General features: G+C 39.7%; 1 protein-coding gene across 3 annotated transcripts in view; it reads right to left on the bottom strand.

Annotated features, from left to right (window-relative positions):
* The window catches only part of TOX (thymocyte selection associated high mobility group box), a 306,345-nt gene that overhangs the window by 44,160 nt on the left and 237,978 nt on the right, over nucleotides 1–24,207 (bottom strand). For all 3 annotated transcript variants that reach the window (XM_023248542.2, XM_023248541.2, XM_019822707.3), the window contains one exon: nucleotides 4,597–4,878. In XM_023248542.2, coding sequence (XP_023104310.1) covers nucleotides 4,597–4,878 — 282 coding nt within the window. The remainder of the gene's footprint in view (nucleotides 1–4,596; nucleotides 4,879–24,207) is intronic.

A 24,207-nucleotide genomic window follows, 5' to 3' on the forward strand; every position in this document is an offset into this window, starting at 1 on the left:
ATGGAGAAATAAACCCAAATATTTTAGGGTTTATATCAGTTTATATCGATATAAATAAAACCAGTTTTATTTAAAAGTAGGGGCACTTGGGTGGCTCGGTCAGTCGAGCCTCTGACTTTTGATCTCAGCTCAGGTCATGATCTCACGGTTTGTAGGATCGTGCCCCCGGTGCCTTGGGCTCCGCAGTGACAGTACAGAGACTCCCTGGGACTCTCTCTCCCTCGCTCTCTGCCCGTCCCCTGCTCGAGCTCTCTCTCTGAAAATAAATAAATAAACTTAAAAAAGGTAAAGAATATCTAACTATATGCCATTTACAAGGGACCCATGTAAAACTTGACGATATTTGAAGTAGAAAAGTCGAAAGTACAAGGATAGAGAAAGATAAACTGTGGTTCTCAGCCCGTAATTTCCCGAAAGGGAAAAGTGTGCTAAAAATATACTTCTAATGCAGATACTTTAAGTGTCTCGCAGTGTCTGTTGTATTACAAGTGCTGGATTACAGGCTTAGAACCACAAGCTCCCCAAGTTTATGTTTCTTTGATGTTTTACTGTACGTGTAGTTTATGACCTCAGGCTGTCAACACAGCCCCAGAGCAGTCGGGACCATGGATAGTGTTTATAAGGTGATAATTTATTTTACGGATGTATTTGCAATATTTCTCTCTGTCACAACAAACTCATTTCATTTCATCGTTCAATTAGATAAGCTGGATTTAATACCTAATTGCTTACGAGAGCTCAAAGTGCGAAGAGGGAAGCTTTAAAAGCTTTTTGTTTTTTCCTGGCATGAGACGAAGTATTCTTTTTTAGTTCTCTTGTTAGAAATGATTTAAGTGATCTTTTTGACTTAATGCTCTTTCACATTTAACGGGAGCTGTTGCGGTACCTTCCATATAAATCCTGCTCGTGGATAAAGGAAAAAAAAATGCCAGTTTAATCTTTTGATGAAGAGTGCTTGCACATTTTCATCAGAGGGGTTTCAGGCATTTAATAAATATAAGTTGAATGAACGGGGAGGAAGGTTTTGAACTGGAGAGAAGGTGAAGAACAGTGTGCGGAGCTGGAATTGGAAGGTAGGTTTTCTTAAGATGGAAAATACACTTAAACCAAATATGAACTTGGGGCACCTCGGTGGCTCAGTTGGTTAAGCGTCCGACTTTGGCTCAAGTCGTGAGCTCACGGTTCGTGAGCCCGAGCCCCGCGTCGGGCTCTGCGCTGACAGTGAGGAGACTGCCTGGGGTTCTCTCTCTCCCTCTCTCTGCCCATCCTCCCCTTGTACACATGTTCTTTCTTTCTCAAAAGAAACAAATACACTTTAAAAAATAAAGTAAATATGAACTTGACAATATGTGTATAGACCGAGAGCCGTTTTAAGAAATGGCTTCTTAAGAAAAGAAATCCATCCCCAAGCTTTCACCCATGGCTAATTCAAAAATATACCACTAACCGAGTACCAATTCTACTGTGCAATACTTATACTTCATGATGAGCTGCAAGTTATTTTGAGATGTGGACGTTGAATGACAGGATAGGATGTGCACTGGTAAATTTTCACACCAGCCGGGTGTGAAACATACAAACTCATGCCTCAGCAACATTACAAGACACGGACCTTATAGGCCAATAGGAATGGCAGAATCCGTGAATGTTAACTCTATGAATTTCTGGCTTCTACTCAGTCTTCTACTCATATATGCTGAAGAGTGTGGAAAACGATATTGTAAGTCAGAATAATCCTGCATACCACTTACTGTCAGAAGATGCTAATTTTGCACTAATTTCCTGAAATGTCAGCAATGGATACTGATAAAGATATAATCTAGATGCACAAATTGATCTTTACTATAGGAAGAACATTGATTTTTTTTCCCCCCTCATAATATAGTACATAGCATTTATGTGTAGGGAATTCACTTGAATTATTCATGTGTCATCCAATATCAAAATCACTGGCCACAAACAAATTCTTGGTGCTCACCTTTAGGCCAGGTACCTATCAACTATTAGATACTGCTAGAATAACACAGGTTTTCTTAAGAATATTATTTTGTCCTCTCAAGGACCAGCTAAAGGGCGGGCTGTCACTAGCCCCATAAATTATTTATGTCATATCAATTAATCTCCGGCCTTTGTACCTTACGGGCTCACGGACAATAGGAATAAGCTGTGCAGGTGGACAGGACCAGCATGAGCAATGATGTTTGGCTACGCAGCTGTCCTAAAGCGTCCCCAGGATTTGTTCTAATCAGGGGTAGTAAGGCAGCAGACATGGAAAGGACTGTCATGAAGGAAGAAGCCTGTATTCACAGATACCTAGAAACAGAAGGCACAGCACACGGTTAAGGGGGTGCTTACGAGGCAGACACGGAGAGAGGGCAGACCGTGGCCCAGAGCCTTGTTTGGGGTTTTTGTGGGAAGGGATGGGTGAGGCAAGGTAGGTACGCTGAATAAGGATTGGACAGTTTGAACAACATCAGTGAGCTATGGGCTACAGAGGTGGTTCCTTGCTGTCTGGTCCTTGGTCCGGTGGAGATATATCGACTTGCTGTGAGTTTGACAAAGTGAACGACTAGGGGTGTGTGTTCGGATTGGTTGGTTTGTTTATCAAAAGTGTGCTCACAGGGGAGTCATGTCCTATTTCTTGGAATTAGCGAGCCCCAGGAGATGTAGTTTTTCCAGGATCCCACATGCCAGAGCATCAAGAATACTGAGAATAAGGGGTGCCCGGGTGGCTCAGTCGGTGGGGCGTCCGACTCCGGCTCCGGTCACGATCTCGTGGTTTGCGAGTTCGAGCCCCACATCGGGCTCTTTGCTGATAGCTTGGAGCCTGGAACCTGCTTCGGATTCTGTGTCTCCCTCTCTCTCTGCCCCTCCCCCGTTCATGCTCTGTCTCTGTCTCTCAAAAATAAATAAATGTTAAAAAAAATTAATAGAAAAAAGAATACTGAGAATAATAAATTATAGTCGATGCAGCAGCCTTGTCTTGGTCATTAGGCTAAAGAAATCTAAGTCACTATTTATCTGTATCTTTAAAAACTAATATAGCAGGGGCATCGGGGTGGCTTAGTCGTTTAAGTGCCCATCTCAGTTTGGGCTCAGGTCATGCTCTCATGGCTTTGGGAATTTGAGCTCCACCTTGGGCTCTGCACTGGCAGTGTGGAGGCTGCTTGGGATCCTCTCTCTCTCTCTCTCTCTGCCCCTCTCCTACTTGCACTGTCTCTGTCTCTCTCAAAATAATTCAATAAACTTAAAAAAATTGTATAGCTATTGGAAAGTTATCCATATAGGTCAGATCCCCACCAGGTTGTTTTTGGTAGCATGTTGACAGATTAATTTCCCCGAAAATAAAACTATTGTAAAAGTCAAGAGAAATCAAAGGGCTGACACAAGTGACGAGTCATTAGTCAGATTAAAGGAAAAAGGAGGAATATGAAATAGTCCTGTAGCTGTGAGTATTTTGCATGGTAAATGGGCACAAGGGTCCTTCCCAGAAATGGGAGAAATCTGGAAGATGCTTGACTGATAACCAAGGTAATGAAAAGATTATTTTGGTGTTTTTGAGTGAGAATGCACTTGGGTTTGGTGCAGACATTTAAAAAAGCTGTCTGGGGTATTTTAAAGATCTAAAAGCTCCCGCAGGTAATTTTCCAATTTAAGGACACTTAAGGCTTAGCTTCCTGTACAGATAACTTAATGTGACACAGAGGGAGAGACAGACAACCATACTGGCATGGGGTTAACAGAAAGTAAGCCAGGAAACACCCAGGCTTCCGCTAATGGAAGGGAGTCATAGAATATCCCTGGTCCTTACCTTCCTCATTCTCAGTATGAAATGGTTGGGACGAATAATCTCAAAGGTTTTATTTAACCATCATGCATGTGCGCATGCACATGTGCGCGTGCGCGCGCACACACACACACACACACACACACACACACAGCCATCACTGTATCCCTGAGATGTTGCCTTTTAAAAATAAGATTGTTAAATTAAAATAGATGCTTTTGAATGGTGAATTAAGCTTCATTTTGGATGTTGAGTTCTTTTTTTTTTTATTTTTTATTTTTTTAAACTTTTTTTTTAACGTTTATTTTTGAGACAGAGAGAGACAGAGCATGAACGGGGGAGGGTCAGAGAGAGGGAGACACAGAATCTGAAACAGGCTCCAGGCTCTGAGCTGTCACCACAGAGCCCGACGCGGGGTCGAACTCACGGACCGTGAGATCATGACCTGAGCTGAAGTCGGCCGCTTAACCGACTGAGCCACCCAGGCGCCCCTGGATGTTGAATTCTACAAGACTTATTCTCCCTACTCACGATGCAGACCTTATATTTTGTGGGTGAAATCTACTTTAATGCTTCATACATCTGTATTTAAAGGATTTACTGGGGACTGAAAAATGTAATTGGAAAAGCAAGTGATTTAATCTATTCAGTTTGTAACTCCATGCTTCTTAAAAAAGTATGTCCCCCACCAACGTTTCTCATTTGGATGATACAAACTTGCATGCACCATTGGTCAAGGAAGGTGTTAAAGAATACTCCTTTTAGGCAACAAGCATTTCCTATAGGTCCTAAAAACGGCCTGGTCATACCTTAGAGGTATCATCACCTTCATCTTCATGCACTGAACTAGACGGGGAAGGAGTTGCAGACTTGCTTCCGGGTGGAGACGGGGAGTTGTGGGGGACACTGCTTCCTCCCATATTCAGGCCAAGCTGAGCACTTAGCTGTGACTGGTTGATGGTGGTCAGCTGGCCATGCTGCATCATTCCTGGCTGCTGCCTGATGTCTGCAGGCTGACCCCTTGGTCTCACGGCTGCCATCTGAGGGTGGGAGCTATATTGAGTTCCTTCTGGATTCCGTATATCTTGCATCTACCAAAAACAAAGATGGGAATCATTTTTCACAAACATATTTCCAGAAAAAAATTTTTTTTAATTCTTTAGACTTCGAAAACTCTGTAGAATGTCTTGCTGAACTATGCATATTTCCACCTCAACCCCCAATCCCTCTCTAGAGTAGAATAACCCTAACATATACATCACCTTAAAGCCACTGTTACCAAAGAATAGAACTTGAGAATTCAGTCAACATCCCATTTCATTACTCAAGACCTGATTAATTATATTTACTTTCTTAAAGACATGCAAACGTATATCATTAGTAGATATTTATGACGTAAGCTTCAAAAACGATGCTTCTTAGAGTCTCAAAATTATATAGTTATTAATGATTTACAGCATTGCAGCCATTCGTGAAACACTATTTCTTTTAGTCTGATCCCTTAAGACAGGTTTTGCGAGTTAAGTGTACTACGATTCTTAGTTTAATTCTATATAGGCTAGTTTTGGCTAAAATGATCTACTAACTTCCAGACTCAGAACACTACAGGCTGGTATTAACCAATTGATTAATTGACTATTGCAATGGTTTGACTGCACAGTCAGATTTGAAAGTAAAGCTCTAAAGTTGCAAGGTCACCATATTAATCCATTATGCTATCTGGGTCACTGCTTTTTAGCCTTAATGAGACTCACTCTTGTAATTCAAGCAATGAATTTTGTCTCTGCAAGGATTAGAATTAAAAGCATTGGAGGATGAAGCTCTTAACGTATCTAGAGGTCAAATGTGTTGTATAAGAGGAGTATGGTGGATTTCACTTAACGTTTCTCTGACATTTTCAAACTTAAACTAATGAGTATTTTGCCCTGCTTATAGAAGTGGCTCATTTTTTTCACTCTGAGGGGAGTTGGGGAGTTCATGCAGGTAGAGGATTATAAAACAAGAGAGGGGGGAAAAAAGAAAAAAATGGAAAAAGAAGGGCAATGAAGAGGCGTCTGGTTAGTTACATTTCAGAACTGAAAAAATAAAATTAATAATGATATCTTTTTCTGTTTCATTGAAAAAAAAAATCCCACATGGTGTCAGAGTGCCCCATAAGTGCCTGTCAGCATATGTTCCCATGACATAGAAATACTGTAAAGGTCAATTAAATTACTTAGCCATAGGCTTCTTTTTGTTTCTTTTGGTAATAAAATCATTGTCTACCAATGTCGCCTGGTCATTTTACCAACCTAGTTAGATCTATCTGAAAGTGAAGGTGAGACTGCAGAGGTGTCTGCTTGCATTGGAGGGGCAGAGTGAGAGGGAGGCACAGAATCCGAAGCAGGCTCCAGGCTCTGAGCTGCCGCATACAGCCCGACGCAGGGCTCAAACTCACGAACCATGAGATCATGACCTGAGCTCAAGTCAGACACTCAACCGACTGAGCCAGCCAGGTGCCTCCCCGCTTTTTTTCTTTTTTAATTTTTTTTTAATGCTCCGACGTGGTTCTATGTATCATCCTACACTCGTGGCAAAGGCTTAGGTCAGCCCCATGGGTTTGTATTTGCTACTCTCCAGCAGCAAAAATCAACATTTTTTCCAGAATTTAAACTGTATTTCTCCAACCCTACTACTTTTTATGTAGTCCACTCACGTTGTCTCCACTCACACTTACTAAAATGTTTTCTTCTCCCTTCATAGTTGTTCGTGTCACTTATATAATTTGATCTTCCTTATGAAATCATACTAGCTTTAACAGATACCCTTGAAATTGTGCCATAACAGAGGGTATCATAAAAATTGAGGCCACTTTTGAAAGTACACGGAAGAAGCAGTCTATACTAGGTGGCTTTTCTTTTTCTTTCTTTCTTTTTTTTTTTTTACTGTTTGTTTTTTTTTTTTTAATATGAAATTTATTGTCAAATTGGTTTCCATACAACACCCAGTGCTCATCCCAACAGGTGCCCTCCTCAATACCCATCACCCACCCTCCCCTCCCTTCCACCCCCCATAAACCCTCAGTTTGTTCTCAGTTTTTAAGAGTCTCTTATGTTTTGGCTCCCTCCCTCTCTAACCATTTTTTTTTCCTTCCCCTCCCCCATGGTCTTCTGTTAAGTTTCTCAGGATCCACATAGGAGTGAAAACGTACGGAATCTGTCCTTCTCTGTATGACTTATTTCACTTAGCATAACACTCTCCAACTAGGTGGCCTTTCAAGCCTACTTTCTAATGTTCTGGAGTCCTACTGTGTTTTTTTTTTTTTTTTTTTCCCCATAGCATGTAGAACACTCTCTTATTACGGGCACAGAGTTGTGGATGTCCATAATGGGACTGTCCTATCCAGGGCAGCTTCCTCTCCCCAACCCAGCACATGTTCACACATACACATTTGTAGGAAGACACGTTTTTCTAGCCTTGTAAATTTAAAATGTTTACTAGCGAAATCCTACCTTAACTAAATCATCTTTCCAAAAGTTTTTGACTAATTGATAACTTTATTTCTCCTTCATATAAATCCTGTTACAAAGCATGACGGTTTGTAACCTGCCTGTTTGGAGCCCATTGCTTCTTACTCTTTTTTTTTTATTTTTTTTTATTTTTTTCAACGTTTATTTATTTTTGGGACAGAGGGAGACAGAGCATGAACGGGCGAGGGGCAGAGAGAGAGAGGGAGACACAGAATCGGAAACAGGCTCCAGGCTCTGAGCCATCAGCCCAGAGCCCGACGCGGGGCTCGAACTCACGGACCGCGAGATCGTGACCTGGCTGAAGTCGGACGCTTAACCGACTGCGCCACCCAGGCGCCCCCCATTGCTTCTTACTCTTTCAGAAATATTGTGGTTTTAACATGATATTGCAGAGGATGATTTTTAAATTGACCTACATACAGAGTTTCAGATTTATGACTACAACCAAGGGTCTTCAATGGCCTACAATCTCATTTTATGGCACCTATCTCCCCCACCATCTTGTAATCGGTCTACTTGTTTTCTCATGTTAATTAATGTTGTAGACAGGCCTCTGAATACTACAATTTGTATTCTCACCTTTGTTTTATGAGTGGAGGAAGGTGGGCATCACAAAAGTGGGGTAACGAATGACTTTAGGTAAGGACAACGAAGTACTCAACAGGGTACCTCTTTCTCAGCAAACTCATCATTAGTCCGAATATCATGTCACCATGATATTAGGCCAGGCAGGCAGCAGCTTTAACACTGAATCAAAGAATAATTTTCCTGTGTGGAGGGTGAAAAGCACAAATTGGAGAGCATAGCCATCTCTTCAGCGCTCAGATGCATTTAGGAATGTCAGATATTAACACCCATTTCCATATTAGTATTTCCATTTTACCTTGCGCTCACGGAAGTCAGTTCAGTATTAATCATTGCCTAATGTATAATGTGGGGAAAATTAAACTGGGTGGAGTCTGATTATTGACAAATAAGATTAATTAGTTAGCTCATGAAGGTAAGCAAATGTTTTGATTACTGGTTTCCTTCTAGAAAGATATTGATTGACTACGGTCTTAATGCCAAATATAAAACTTCGCCTCGCAAAATATTATTTCCGTTAATTTCCAACATTTTGAACGTATTGTGAACAGTTCACTTAAGGCATGTTTAATAACAACTGCTCTTCTCTTTGATTCTTCTTGACTCCTTCATTGACTTCTTGTCTTCCTACAACTCTCCACACCTAAACTATTTCCCAGCATTCTGCTTGAGTCACATTTCGTCCACCCCAAAGTTTCCTTTCTCAAACTGGTACTGTGCGTCCAGTTTCTGTTGATGAAACCTTCATCCTCCCTGTCATCCCTACTCAAAGTGTTTTAGTCACTTTTGATTCTTTCCTTTCCTATCAGTCTTGTGAGTTCCACTGAGTCTGCTCAAAAAGAACGCTTCCATCTGCCTTCTATTCATGTCCACACCCATTCATGTACTTCATGAATGCCTTCATCACCTCTTCACTTGCAATGGTTACTAAACTAAAAAGAAAAATCTCTTCGCATCCACCCTGAAGAGTACCGCAGAATCACTTTTCATGAGCCATAGGCTCAAAACCTTCCCCATGATATCTGCCTATCAGATTACATCCAGACTCTTCAGCGTGTCATGAGAGGTTCCGAATAAACCATATTCCCTGTGACTATCCTTCACACCTTTACTGCTCAGCCAAACCCAATTAATTGCTCCTCTTTGCCTATGTCTCTCTCCCTTGAACGTATGTCTTTGGCTGTGTGGCTCTTCCAGCATTCAGTAGCCATTTTTTGAGCCTTTGCTGTCAGAAAAATTTAAAAAACGGTTAAAAAAAAAAAAACCCCAAACTTTGCTCAGTGATCTGTGGTTTGTTCAATACTTTTATCTGTCAAGCGTTATTATTCCCCTTTGAGGCAGCCCTATAGAAATGGCTGCTCTGTACAAGTCTATTGAGGATAATAGAGTTTAAATGATCTCAGGTCTCTCTACCAACAAAGATCAAAGTAGAAATGAAATCTGCTCTACATATTTGTGCTTTTCTCAATTCCATAATGCTATTACCATATTGATACTATTTAAACCTTAAATACAGTTTAAAGGCAAGTTCAAAAGTCACTTCATCTACAAATCTTCCAGAACCTTCTTCTTCTGAACTGCTAAAGCATTTTGTCTATACTTTCTTTATGGGACACCACTTGTAGATTTCTTAGTCTACTATGTATGTATCTCCTAGACAGTATTCTTCATTAATGTGCTTTTCACATTAATGTGACTAATGTGTTTTTCAATCCCTCATGAGATCTCTTTTAATTAAATTAGGCGTTCCGAGTATTCAAAAAATATTTGCTGAGTCAGTATATAAGTGAAGAAATGAGTACTATCTGTAGAAACCGACTAACCAGTTTGATGAGTTTTCTCTTTTTCCAGTGAGCTGCATCTAACATCAGTCCCGATTTGAATAATGTCTGTTTCCCTTTGTGGCAGAAACCCAACAAAGGGCACTTCCTAGCTTCATCTGCAACTCTGTCGGGCCATGTGACCGCGTTCTGGCTAATGAAATATAAGTGAAAGTATTGTGTGGGTACTTCCAAGAAATGTCCTTAAAGGGAAAGGCTCACCATCCTTTGTTCTTTCCTGCTGGCAAAACTGTGGGTGTGATCGCTAGAGCTTGGGGAAATGTCTTGAACCAAGAGGCATCGCCTTGAGGACGTTGGCGGCACAACAAAAAGATGTTTGAGTGTTTGATTATTCTGAAACTACAAGACCCTGGACAATCTACTTACTGTGGGAGTCTTTAAAGTGAAAGGAAAGTAAATGTCTGTCTTTTTTAGAGTTATTGTCATTTTGAGTTTACTTTTACGTGAGGTTCAACCTAATCTTAACTGATAGACCCTCATGGATTATAAGCGCAAAAAGGCAGGGATAGAATCTCTTTTGTTTACTAGTGTAACCCTAGTATCTAGGACAGATCATGGCAGACCATAGGTATATATAATATGACATATATTTCTTGAGGGACACTGACTAGATGTTGAGGCCAGGTACAATTAAGATTAATGATGCGGGCTTCCCATGAGCAGTATTAGACATCTCTGATCTTTTGGGAGCTTCATTTGCTAACTTCTCAGGACTCGAGCATCTCCAAGCTACTTTCTGATGTGTTTATTTCTCATTTTGTTTATTTCAAACCCAGTGAACTTCATTTTTCCTTGGCTAAAAGTCCTTGGTATTGTTAGCATTTTACTTTTGAATGGCTCTTAATATCTATCTTCCCTTTGGGGAAACTCAATCCACTGAAAATGGGTGCTAAATTTCACTTTTCCTGAGAATCACAACTGTTCCCTTAAATTTTACAGTTTGCTATTGAGGACTGATGTGGTCCTACAATTACGGGAGCTAACAAATGTCAATGAAAATAATGGAGGAGGCTTACAACGATGAAGAGAAGATGTCAACGGAGTTCTTTCAAAACCTTTTTTCCATGAATGGAGAGCAAAAGCTCAGGTAAAATCACTTAGGAAACCAAAGCAGATACCGTGTATTCTCCCTCATGACCTGCCTTGTGATCCGGGGCTTGGTCCTAACACCACGCTCCCCCCCATTACCGACAGCGTTAAAAGCTCCAGGTTGAGGACAGTGCTCTAGCGGGGGACCTCAGGCATACTATTTGATACATGTTCCAGAGTGCGTTCGCACTGTCTTCTCCTTGGATTTTCTTTAAAGGGGCAGGGCGGGGGGGGGGGGGTGGGAATCCCAGGTAGCTCATTTCAGATTATTTTTAAAAAATGAGCAACGTTCTGGTGTAGCAGCCATACCCAAAGCCAAAAACCAAACACTTGGAGCAACGCATCAGTGACTGCACGGTGTGAAGACTGCACACCCGGACGGCACCGGAAGAAAGGAAGGCCTGCATTTCAGTGTTAGAGACCGTGTGAATTCACCATCCTTCCAGAGTCTGTTTTCTTCTTTCAAATGTCAGCATCCCTTCCCGGCCCAACACGCAGGCCTTGAAAGCTATCATTATCTCTGCCTCTAGCCGACAATCCATATCAAAACAGTTGTACACATAAAACCCTAATGACGTCTTGGCTCTCTCTGCCCTGATCCAGCTGTTTGAGTGAATAGCAGTTGGTGAACAGAGCCTGGAACATGGGGAGCCCCGAGGCCTTATTTGCTAATGTGGTTTACCAGCTGCTGCTTTCTGTGGTCTTTGCCGGCAAGGCCTGGACGTGTGCCAATTGCAGCAGGAACAGCAGAACGCGAGGAATCTATGAAGCTCGTCCATTTACCCCTGTCTGTCAGCATTTCACACCCTTCACCGTTGAGCGCTTTCCCCGGGGCTATGAGGGGACCCTGCTGGCTTAGGCTGTGACAAGGGCTTACTCTCGGTTCTATCAAACACATACCGTCCTTAGCATCTAAAGAAAAGCTTCTGAGCCTGCTGTTGGTAGCACATTGAGGCTTACGTGATCAATCAGGCCAGGAAGACCAAGTAGTTCCCATTTTTCTCAGGAATAATGCACTCTACGAGCCTACGAGAAGAATGTAAATGTTGATATTATTTAAGTTCCCAATTTGATTACATGTTTTTGCCAGGGATTCAATTAATATGTAAATGTATACACCAGAATGAATGTGTGGCTAAATTTAATAATGAAATTTCATGTATTATTTTCCTAAGTGCATATTCCAAGAGAGAGCTAAATTATTTGTTGTCCAAACAAATTAAATAAATCGTTTCTAGGTGATCTCCCTGTGTGTTCTATTTATTATTTAGAAACGTGTAATTTAAATAAACTTCGACAGTTTTGCTATTAGACTTCTGACATCGAACACTGATAATGTCAAAAGGGGAAATCGGGAAAATACATATGCAAAGCACATGCTGTAGTTTTAAAGATTAGGAAAAGTGAAGTTCAAAGGAAAGATTGGATAGTTTCATGGACATGTATTTTTATCTTCAATATTGAGTCAGAATAACTTGATGGAATCGAATTTTCTTCCGAAAGACAATGTGAATAAACAGGGCTCAGATTTCTTCACAAAACACTAAAATGGGATATTTGTAGTTTAGTTAGGGTAAATAGTAATTATAAAACTAATTATCACAGGAAAGCAAGAGCTCTGGAGCACAATTCATCAGATATTTGCCAAATGGAAAGACATAGCACTTTCTAGAACCACCATCATAGGGAAAGATGAAAACTACCTCAATAAAACAAATGGTCAAGCCCATGGGAACTTCCATAATGCCTAACCTTCCTCCTCCCTCAGACTGGGGTCTCTCTCTCCCTCATTATGGCCTCTTCCATGAATGGGACCCTTATCACTCAAGGGATTTGATGTGTGAGAGGAAAACACCATTGAAAGCTTTAAAAGTCAGGGCCAAGAATTATACTGGCTAAAGATCATTTCACCAATTTTCAATTTAATCAATTAAATTTGTGTATGCTCTCCCAGGCATGAACCAAAGATCAGATGCTGAAGGGCAGATAGCCACAGTGGGGGTGTGTGGGGGTGTGTGGGGGGATCCCCAACTTCTCAATGTCCTCATCGTCTTTGCCAGGTCCTGCCCCTGTGTAACCAAACTTGCCTTCTATTTCTGTCACATCCGCTCGATCTAGAAAGCATCTTAATCGCCCTTGTGTGTGCATCTGGATTGATCCGTATAACCAACCGGACAAGCAACTTTACGCCATTTCTAAAAATTCCTTTTTTCTTCCTTTTTCTAGATGTGAGGCAGTGTGCCATCGTAGAGGGGACCTTGCTCATGACATCATCGGGCTGACTCTGAATCGAACGATCTATCTTACTTTTAACTGAATTGCCTCTCGTTTTCCACCTCTAAACTAGGGATAACGATTTTTCAACAACAACTATTTATTGGTGCCGACTCTGTACCAGCCACTGTAGCTGGGGCCACGTTAACAATGGCGAGTGAGCACACTGAAATCTGTCCTTATGCAGCTCACTTTCAAGAGGGGGAAGTGTACTGACCTTAAATGCTTGCTCGAGGATGGGTTAAAATAAAGACTATGAAGATGTTCTGTCAAATGTAAACCTATTTTTGACCACCCGGGTCACCTTTAGTGGAAGATGGAGATGTTTCTCTTTTGGTATCCTCTGGAGTCAACTTTCCTCAACTAGTCCTAGTTCTTGGTGAGCCACTGACAGAGTTGTGACCAGGCATTCTGGTAGCCAAAGGCTTGCATCCGTGGAGATCGTCTCCAGGATAAGCTGGGCAGCTTATGTCAGAGAGCACAGGGTTTCACTGTGAGAAAGTCAGTGGCCCAGATAAAGGTTGAACTTATAACCCGGATTTTAATAGCTTCCCAATCACAGCTAACAGGCTAACTGGTAGCTACAAAGTTCAAAAAAATTTAAATGCGTAAAAAGGTATTCGAGGTCACAGTATACTCTTCTCTCCCATTAAACTCCGGACATATAATCCCCTCTTTGGATCACAACCTTGGCCAGAAGGTTATGGGGTATAGTGACACACAGTCGGCAAGATATTTTCCACTCAAATTGAGGCATCCATTTCTGATTGCTTCATACCAACACTATTCGCCTCCTACTGTTACTGTTAAACTATCAACGTCAGTATTAACAAGCTGACATTGTGCTCCAGTGTGCCCTTGACAGGACTCTTCTGTCTGGCTCAAATAAAAGAAACATGCAAATGTACAACAGGCAAGCTTGACTCTTAATTGACGAAGAGCATCTCTCATAATTCCAATTAATGGCATACGATGAAGACCGACTAAAAGCTTTGTCTCATCCGAAAGGGTTTAGGAGACCATCTGGTCGACTCTCTGGTTCCCCAAATACCTGAATTGGTAGTACACCTCTGGTAAAAGGAGTCTATGAGTCAGCACTGGGTCTACCTGTGATGTGAGTCGATGAAGCCCTTTATTCATATAGATCGCGCCTTTCCTTTTGCGTCTGCACCACAAAGTGGATGCAGCGCTTTGTTCATGGAACTATAATCTTATATTAAAGTGTACTCAAACATGCTAATGTCTGTTCACATCTCTGCTTTGACGTGCCAAAAGACGGGACTGAATAATGCGCCTTATTTTCAGAATACTTTCAAAGGATTGCGCGCATGGGAACAAAAAGAATGGATTGGAAAGATAGGTGACAAGAAATTTGGTAAATGCTATGAGACACGCCCTATGGGATTTGTGGTTTATCTACGAGAAATAGCTCTGTGTATTTATAGCATCACAAGTCAGCTGAAATGGTTCTTTATACTATATTTAAACCTGAAAATTTAACTGAATTTCATACTTTCCACTGCAATGTTAATGGGATGCTAGTAAAAATGGAGATGTCAAGTGGAATATTGACTTCTTAACATCAGTTCAGAAAGTGACATTTGAGTTCTTTTAGAGGCTCTTAAATCATTAGATACACATGACATTCACTTAAAAGTACATCTCAAGAAGCAAAATTAAAACCTTATATTCTGCTTGGGCCCGATAGCTTTCTTATGCAGAATATTTATATGTTCCTAGGTTATTGGGGACTTGAAGAAAAGTACAATTTTAAATTAGTATTTTATTATGGAAATCTTCCAATAATCCTTTTAATAATGTATTATAAAACATTTAAAATAGCATGAAACCAAGATAGGAAAAGGCTAGAAATCCTCTCCTATTGAGTATAATATTAATAATTTGGTAAAATCAGTCCAGGAAAATTACCATGTCTTTCAGTTCCTTTAAAGTGTCTGACTCTGTAAGTGACCTTAAGCTCCTTTAAAACAATTAAAAAATTCAAATATTTGGCTGCCAAAATTTTATAGCATGTTACATAATGGGATGAATATCGTTATATACAGTCTTCATAATTGTGGGTATACCTAATTTCGTTAATATTAACATTACTCATTTATGCTTTTATACACTTTGAGTTCTATAAGGTCAAGGTCTCAAAACTAATCATAAAAACTAGTGACTGCTATTCATGCTAATATAATAACCCTTTCTCTAAAACAACTGCCAATAAATTTCATTATAAAAAGTTATTAAAAGGGTTAAAAACCTATTAAATGTCAAAGAATTTGCCTGACTCAAACTTCTAATAAAGAAAGAGAATAGGCTTTCTTTCTGAATTATTTAAATCTTTACTGACTGTGCACTGAACCATGAAATTAGAAAAGTGTTATTAGGAGTGTTCTCTGGTTTTTATAAAAGTTGGAGCCCAGAATGTATCAAGCCACAGTCTTTAACTAGACTAGTTAAAGCAGTAGGTTTTTAATCCCAAATACATGGCTTCTACTGATATAAAGGTCATAATTAAAACTCTATCCTGTAACTTGGTGATAATGAAATTATTATTGGAGAGGCAAACATGTTCATTTAGAACATATGAGCTACATGTTCTAATTTTAATTTGGACAACTGTCTTCAATTTTGTGCATCTTTCAATGTCCACTAACATAGAGCCACACAACCAATAATTAGGTTTTAATAGTGACTAATTTTAAAAACACTAATGTTAACAATTTGAATTATCTACTATTTACAGGTTTAACATCTACAAAATCTATGTTGAAATTAGGTAATTATGGCATAAAGAGTTAAAATGGATCACAATTCTGCATGATTATAACCCTGTGTGATGATGACATAAGTTTAGGTATCAGTTGAGTGGCTCAGTCGGTTAAGTGTCCGATTCGTGATTTTTGTCTCAGATCACGATCTCACGGCTTTGTGGGTTCAAGCCCTGCATTGCGCCCTGTGCTGGCTGTGCATAGCCTGCTTGGGATTCTCTCTCTCTCCCTCTCCTCTGCCCCTCCCCCACTTGTGTTAGCTCTGTCTCTGTCTAAAAAAACTTAAAAAAATTTAGGTATCAGTTATAAAAAATAGCTAATATATCTTTCCCATTTTAAATCGATTTCTCCAGGAAATGACGCTTAGTACAACTGATTTAAACTGGTCAATACCTGACCAACAGATAACTGTCCACAGATCAGTCTCAAGTGCTCAGTGATAGCCTTTGATAATTGTGGTCTTAAGTTCTTTTGTTAATAATATCTAACACTTACGGGTCCTACCTGATATACTAAGCACACTGCCTTATTTAACCCTCACAATAACCAGGTGAGATCATCAGACCCATGGAGGACCAAAGGCTCAGTGAGAGGATCACTCAGCTATCCAGTAAGTGAACCAGCTTATATTGGTCACAAGCCGCCTGATCTCCAAGCCTGTATCATAACCATGACACCTGTGCTCTGGATCCAGTATATGAACTGATGCGTTAGATGTTCTTTTAAGAAAGTTTAGCTGAAAGTGCTTGCTGGGGAAGATGCAGCTAGAACCTAGAATGACTGAATCCAACGTGCTGATGCTTTGGGTAGGAAATTCAGTCCGAAGTGTTTTACTGAACACTTACTCTGTGCCCGGTACTATGATAAGTCATAGGGGAAATTAAGGCAGATAAGACTGTCCCTATGATGGGAGAGCTCACAGGGTAGGGAGACATACTATAATAGTCGGAGGGGATTAGTTGCCGTAACCAAAAACACACCGCCATAGGATTGCAGAGGAGAAAGGGTGGTTTCCGACTGCACTGAAATGTACAAATGATGTTGCAACAAGGAGTCTGTCTGTAATGCATTGAAACTGCTGTGAGCACCACTGGGAACTAAGAATGCTTTTAAAACAAAACACACGAACAAAAGCAGAAACAGACCGATAAAAACAGATAACAAGCTGATGGATGCCAGAGGTGGAGGCGGGGATGGGCAAAATGGGTGAAGGGAGTGGGAGCTACAGGCTTCCAGCTATGGAAGGAACAAGCCACGAGGGTAAAAAGCACCGCACAGGGATTACAGTTAATGGTGCTGAATTGGCGCTGCGTGATGGCAGATGGGGGCCACACTTGTGAGCATAGCACGCTGTCTAGACTTGTCCAGTCATCACGTTGAATGCCTGAAGCCAAATGACATTGTGTGTCAACTGTACTTCAACAGAAAATGTTTTCAGCATGTTTTTAAGAAAAATTTAATGTTTGTTTATTTTAGGGAGGGAGAGACAGTGCCCGAGTGGGGGAGGGGCAGAGAGCGACAGAGAGAGGCACAGAACCTGAAGCAGGGTCCAGGCTCTGAGCTGTGGGCACAGAGCCTGACGCGGGGCTCGAACTCGTGAACTGCAAGATCATGACCTGAGCCAAAGCCGGATGCTTAACTTACCCAGCTGCCCCAATTAAAAATGTGTTTTTAAATAAGAAGACTTTGGAAAAGTAGAAATAAGTGGGAATTGAATTCTGGAGGCAATCATTATGGACACTAAGATACATCGTTTGATTGTTAGATGGTCTACTATACTTGCTCTATTTTCATAAAAGTAATGATTTATGTAAGATAGTGTGAAATAAAATTGAACAAACGAAAATAATTGTGTGGCTTTTCCACTGAATTCAACCTTAACAATTGAACACACAATCAAATCACATTTTTAAAAAATGTGACTGAAGGTAATCTGATGGTTTGATGCCCGCTTGAATTGTCAAATGCTTTATCTTCTAAATTTCAGGATTGCTAGAGACTTTGTCTGTAGTTTCCAGACTATCTGTCAATATATATTCTGAGGTATCCAGTTGTTCTAACTGAAAGAAGCCAATAAAACACACTAACATTTGATGCTCTATTAGCAGAGACCATTTTGTCAGCCCCTAAATATGGGCCCACAGTTTCAAAAATGATGTGGGTTATTACACCTGCTCCTAAATCACGTTATGGGCACACCAACAGTAGTCATCGTGATCCAGATCTCTAGCTACAAATGCTGCCTCACAAATTATGCTTTCTCAGAACAACTGACTCAAACATTTTGATCAAAACTTTTCTTTATATTGCCCCACTCGTCAATCGATGCCATTCACTTCTTAGTGACATAAGTGATCCAGAAGGAAAAAGAAAAAGAAAACACTTTGCAAGGGAGGTAAGTATGCACGAGGCTTCCTGTGGTCCAGGCTGGGCTCATGGATTAATTATGTGAACGCTTCACAACTCTCTGAGACACAAAGAGTACAAGGAACAGAAAACAGATTCACAGTGGGGAATGAGCACTGAGTGGACCTCGTCTGCTTAAAGAGATGTTTCCTTTCCCTTTAATAGTAAGAGACTAAATGGATGCTTGATGGGTTTATGAGGGCTGGTATCAGGAATTTGGAACAGAAAAGATCTTTCTGCACATTGCATTCAATTTTTGATAAAGACAACTTTTTCCACCTGCTTATTAATCATTAAGTGGTGTCTCTCCCACTTGTTCTCCGTGAGAAAATGGATGGCTGGGACTCTAGGGAGCCATTGACCTTAAGGCACGGTAGGGGGCGCATTCTCAGCCATAGTCTGTAAAGAATTCATCCACATGAGGGTGATGAATCTGTGTTAGATTATAATCATTCTGATGTGTGCCCTGAAAAGGAGGCTATCTTAGAATAAAAATTCAATTAAGTTAGCAGTAGCTCTTAATATTCATGCCCATAATCTGGGTAACAGAATTTCAGTAAAATGTCTAAAAATTCCTAGGAAAGCAGGGGTCCTTTTTCACTGAAATTTAATTTAGTGTCTTGGTATTTTGTTTTGTTTTAATTCTTGCTGAAAACTGTTCTAGAATGCCTTTGCCCACTTTTCTGCCCCGGGGTAAACATCGATTCTAAATGAACTGTAATAGATATTCTTTTTATCATGAATCTTGAAAGATTTCAAGAGCATGAGTTTTTCTCTTAAGAATTACTTTGCTATTTTGCGGTTGTGGAATGTTGACTTAACATTTGCTGGTTGGTGGACATACCCTTTCTAACGAATGCATTTCTGGCCTTTCAGGTGCTTTGTGCAATAAAAGTAAGATAAAATAAAGTGGCAGTTAGCCGAGAAGCTTGCTTGGATGGACTCTTGTTAATAGTTAATGTAGGTTTTAATCTTCCAGGGGGACATTTTTAAAAATTAGAAGTAATATTCAATTTGTTATTTTATTATCTCATTTCCCAAATTTTCGTGATAGCATTGACATATTTTAACAAGAACAAACAACTCCCATCACCTCGGATAAAGCCTAACGTCTATTTTGAGGCTAGATCCATATACTAAGAGAGCTATATAAACAATAAAATCCTGTACTGTAAACATTTACTTGCATATAGTTCTATAGAGATTGCTGTATGAGAGACTGCCATGCCGATGAACCGCAAACATTTCAAGGCCACCAGCATAAAAATTACTTACTATGAAAACTTGTGGCAACAAAGTAACTGATAAAAACAGCTGTTGTATTAGAATTTACTTTGGAACCCATCGACTTCTCTTCTTTCGATTCTTTTCTTACACACTGCCATGGGAGAAGCTTAGGTACATTTTTTCCCAAAATGATACCCTGCATTCTCAAAAAGTGTTAATTGGCAGAATGGCAGTTTGGAATATAATTAGAATCTTACGGATTTGTCAGTTTTATGTATTGATTCTTGCAACTCTGCTGTCCTTCATTCCCTGATAAAAAAAAATAACCCAAATAACAGTGCAAATCAAGTAGCTGTTAAGAACGTTAAATGTATGTGCCACTGAAAGGCAGGATATTTCTTGTAAGTTATGAAAAATGTACTTTGCTCATGGGTAAAATGTAGTTTAATGATATGGAAATAAGTTCATGCTTCTTCTATATCGTATTTACAATTTTGTGTCTAAAACATATTTATTATCTCTAGCATAATTGTACGACCACAAGATGACAGCTCCAATAAATGGGAAAAATCTCAATTACATTGATCAACTGAAGGAAAAGAGAAAAACTCGCACCATTAAAGTTTAGAGCCTATTACAAGGAAGCAAGAAAGAATATCTACCCTGCAGTTTTTAAATTCAAAACCATCTGATCATTTTTCTGCAGCTACCTTTATGGAAGCTAATAGAATTTTTCAGTTACAATTTATTTTCTAAAGAAAAAAAGTGCTCTTGGAAAAGACAGAAGTCAGAACCTTTAAAAGTGTGCATTGCATTTTATTTCCCCTTTCACAGGCCAGGGGTATTTTAGTTCAAGACTATAAATATTTATATGTTAATGTTTTCCTTTTTTAAAATGTTTTTATTTATTTTTGAGAGAGAGAGAGAGAGAGAGAGAGAGAGAGAGAGAGAGAGAGAGAATCCAAGGCAGGCTCTGTGCTGACAGCACCAAGCCTGATGTGGGGATCGAACCCGCAAACCGAGATCATGACCCGAGCTGAAGTCAAACACTCAACTGAATGAGCCACCCAGGTGCCCCTCATGTCTCCCTTTTTATTTATTTATTTATTTTTCTTTTTTTTTTAAATTTTTTTTAACGTTTATTTATTTTTGAGACAGAGAGAGACAGAGCATGAACGGGGGAGGGGCAGAGAGAGAGGGAGACACAGAATCGGAAGCAGGCTCCAGGTTCTGAGCCATCAGCCCAGAGTCCGACGCAGGGCTCGAACTCACGGACTGTGAGATCGTGACCTGAGCTGAAGTCGGACGCTCAACCGACTGAGCCACCCAGGCGCCCCCATGTCTCCCTTTTTAAATGAAGGTTAGGGAGATAGCTCTGGGGAGGCTTATGTTTCTTGCCTTCCTCCACTAAAACTTTTGTTGGATGCTCACTATTTATGACACAAATGGAGGTTCTGGGATGGATTTGATAGAGTAGAGGGCTGGGGGAACTAAAGAGTGGGAGTGGGGGGACTGGAGGAACTAAAGGGGGAGGGGTCCAGATGGACAAGACTCTACCCGTCAGCCTCAAGGTCACTCTCCTCAGAGAGGTCTGCCCTCACAAACCTACAAAAGTAGACCCATCCTTCACCCAGGCATTTTTTTCACAGCATAATAACCGTGTCTAATTATCTAGGGTGAAGCTCTGCAAACCTTAACATCCACATGAGTCCCCAGATATCATCTTAAAATGTGACTCGGATTCAGGGAGTCTAGGAGGGGACAGGGATTCAACTTTCTAACAGTTCCCAGGTGGTACCAGTGTGCCCTACTCAGTGTGTTTCTGGATTGACTCCCCTAACCAGAATCCAAATTCTGAGGGCAGGGTCCTTTTCCTGAGTTTTTTACTGCTCTGTTCCCAGTGCCAAACTCAGGTACCCTGAATAACCAGGCTCAGAGGAGAATTTTGCAGTAACAACTGAATACCGAACCCTTTGGTAAAGCTCCAAGCTCTCCCAGAGAGTTTTGGCTATTGTTTGTGGATTTCTGTGCTAGTTTTCACGCTAGGAGATTACGGCCCAGAATCACCAACTGACAGTGGGCCACTTTGACCTGGCTTTTCTGTACGTAGACCGATAAGAAAGTTATTTCTTGTAGGTCCTAGGTGATTATGAATTAATAGGGGATCAAGAATGGAGAAGCCTCCATCCATCAATCGTGACAGAACTTGTTGAGTAAAGTGAGAATAAAACCATGCCTCTTGGCCTTCAAAAGTTTTCAAATTCTAGGGGAAAATCCTTCTAAGATACTTAAAAATTAGTATCTAGAATTTCGTAACATACTAAAAACTTAAGAAAGAACAAAATGAAAATAAAAGTACAACAATAAAATTTGTGAAATGCAGCCAAAGCAGTGCAAAGAGGGAAACTAATACCATGAAATGCATATATTAGAAAAGAAGAAAGGTCTAAAATTAATAACCTAAGCTTTTTATCTTAGGAAACTGGAGAAGGAAAAGCAATTTAAGCCTAAACGTAGGAGAAGAAAAGAAATAATAAAAATTAAAGGTGAAATCAATGAAATTGCCAACAGAAAAACAATATAAAAAAATCAACAAAGCAAAAACCTACTTCTTTGAGAAATCAGTAAAATTGATAAAGCACTAGACAAGCTAACTAATAACAAAAAAAGAGGGGACACTAATTACTAATATCAGATATGGAAAAGGAGTCATCACTACTGATCCCAAACACATTAAAAGGGTAATAAAAGAATGATATGAAAAATTCTATGTTCACAAATTTAACAATTTATTTTTTATTTTCATTTAAAAATTTTTTAATGTTTATTTATTTTTGAGAGAGAGAGAGAGAGAGAGAGAGCGAGCGAGCATGGGAGGGAGAGGGGCAGAGAGAGAGAGACACACACACAGAATCCGAAGCAGGCTCCAGGCTCTGAGCTGTCAGCACAGATCCTGACATGGGGCTGGAACCCACATGACCTGAACTGGAGTCAGACACTTAAGCTACTGAGCCACCCAGGTGCCCCACAAATTTAACAATTTAGATGAAATGGAACAACTCTTTGAGATTCAAAAACTACAAAACTCATACAAAGAAAAATAGATAACCTAAATAATATTACATCTATTAAATAAATTAACCAATAAAATATAAATAAATAAAATAAATTAACAGCCTTCCAAAAACAATCACCAGGTCCGGATAGTTTCTATCAAACATTTAAGGAAGAAATTGTACCAATTCTCCATAATATCTCCAGAAAAAGAGGAAACACTTCCTAACCTATGTTATAAGACCCCAAATTTCTTTTTTTTTTCAACGTTTATTTTATTTATTTTATTTTATTTTTTTTGGGACAGAGAGAGACAGAGCATGAACGGGGGAGGGCAGAGAGAGAGGGAGACACAGAATCGGAAACAGGCTCCAGGCTCCGAGCCATCAGCTCAGAGCCCGACGTGGGGCTCGAACTCACGGACCGCGAGATCGTGACCTGGCTGATGTCGGACGCTTAACCGACTGCGCCACCCAGGCGCCCCGACCCCAAATTTCTTAATATCACCACAGATTAAACAAGAAAACTACAGACCAGTAACTCTCATGAAGATAAATGCAAAAATCTTCAATAAGATATTAACAAGTTGAATCTCACAATGTATAAAAAGAATTACACACCACAGACAAGCAGAATTTATTCTAACTGCGCAAAGCTAGCTCAACATGAGAAAATCTATCAGGATAATCGAACACATCACCAGGCTAAAGAAGGGGAGGTGGGGGGGGGGATAAAAATTGATGTTAAGGGTACAAACTTGTAACACTTAGTAAATAAGCCATAGTATAATGAATATAGGTAACATTGTACTATAATTACATAATGTGATAAATATCACTACAGTGACAATCATATTGTAATATATAATGTATTAAAGTAACACACTGTATACCTTATTTACGCAATGTCATATGTCAAATATATTCAATGAAAAAAAAACAAGCTAAAGAAGAAAAATCATATGATCATTTCAATAGAAAAATCATGTGACAAAATCTAAACCCATCTGTGATAAAACCTTTACCAAACTAAAAATAAGAAGGAACTTAACTTCATTTTAAAAATCTATGGAGACCTTTCAGCTGGCATCATACTCAGTGATGAAAAACTGGATGTCTTCCCCTTAAAACTGGAAACAAGGAAAGAATGTCTCTTCTCACCACTCTCATCTAATGTTATACTAAAAGTCCTAACTAATGCAATAAGACAATAAAAGGAAATAAGGGATTATATGGCTTGGAAAGAAAGAAGGAAAAAGAGAAAGAAAGAAAAAAGAAAGAAAGAAAGAAAGAAAGAAAGAAAGAAAGAAAGAAAGAAAGAAAGAAAACTGTCTTGATTTTCAGGTAACATCTTGTCTATGGAGAAAATCCCAAAGATTCAACAACAACAACAACGACACAAACCTCTTAGAAATAATAAGCAAGTAAAGTAAGTATAAAGGATATAATGCTTTGTCAAACATCAGCAGTTAAGAAATTGGAATTTGAAATTTAAAACAGGTTCTTTAAAAATAGAATTCCAAAAATGAGATATGTAGGCATAAACATAACAAAACATATACAGACTCTAATACAGAAAACCATGAACGCTGAAGAAAAAAATCAATGAGATCTAAATAACTGGAGAGACATTCTGTATTCAAGTATTGAAAGACT

Source organism: Felis catus, chromosome F2, assembly GCF_018350175.1.
Source record: "Felis catus isolate Fca126 chromosome F2, F.catus_Fca126_mat1.0, whole genome shotgun sequence".
NCBI classification, from domain to species: domain Eukaryota; kingdom Metazoa; phylum Chordata; class Mammalia; order Carnivora; family Felidae; genus Felis; species Felis catus.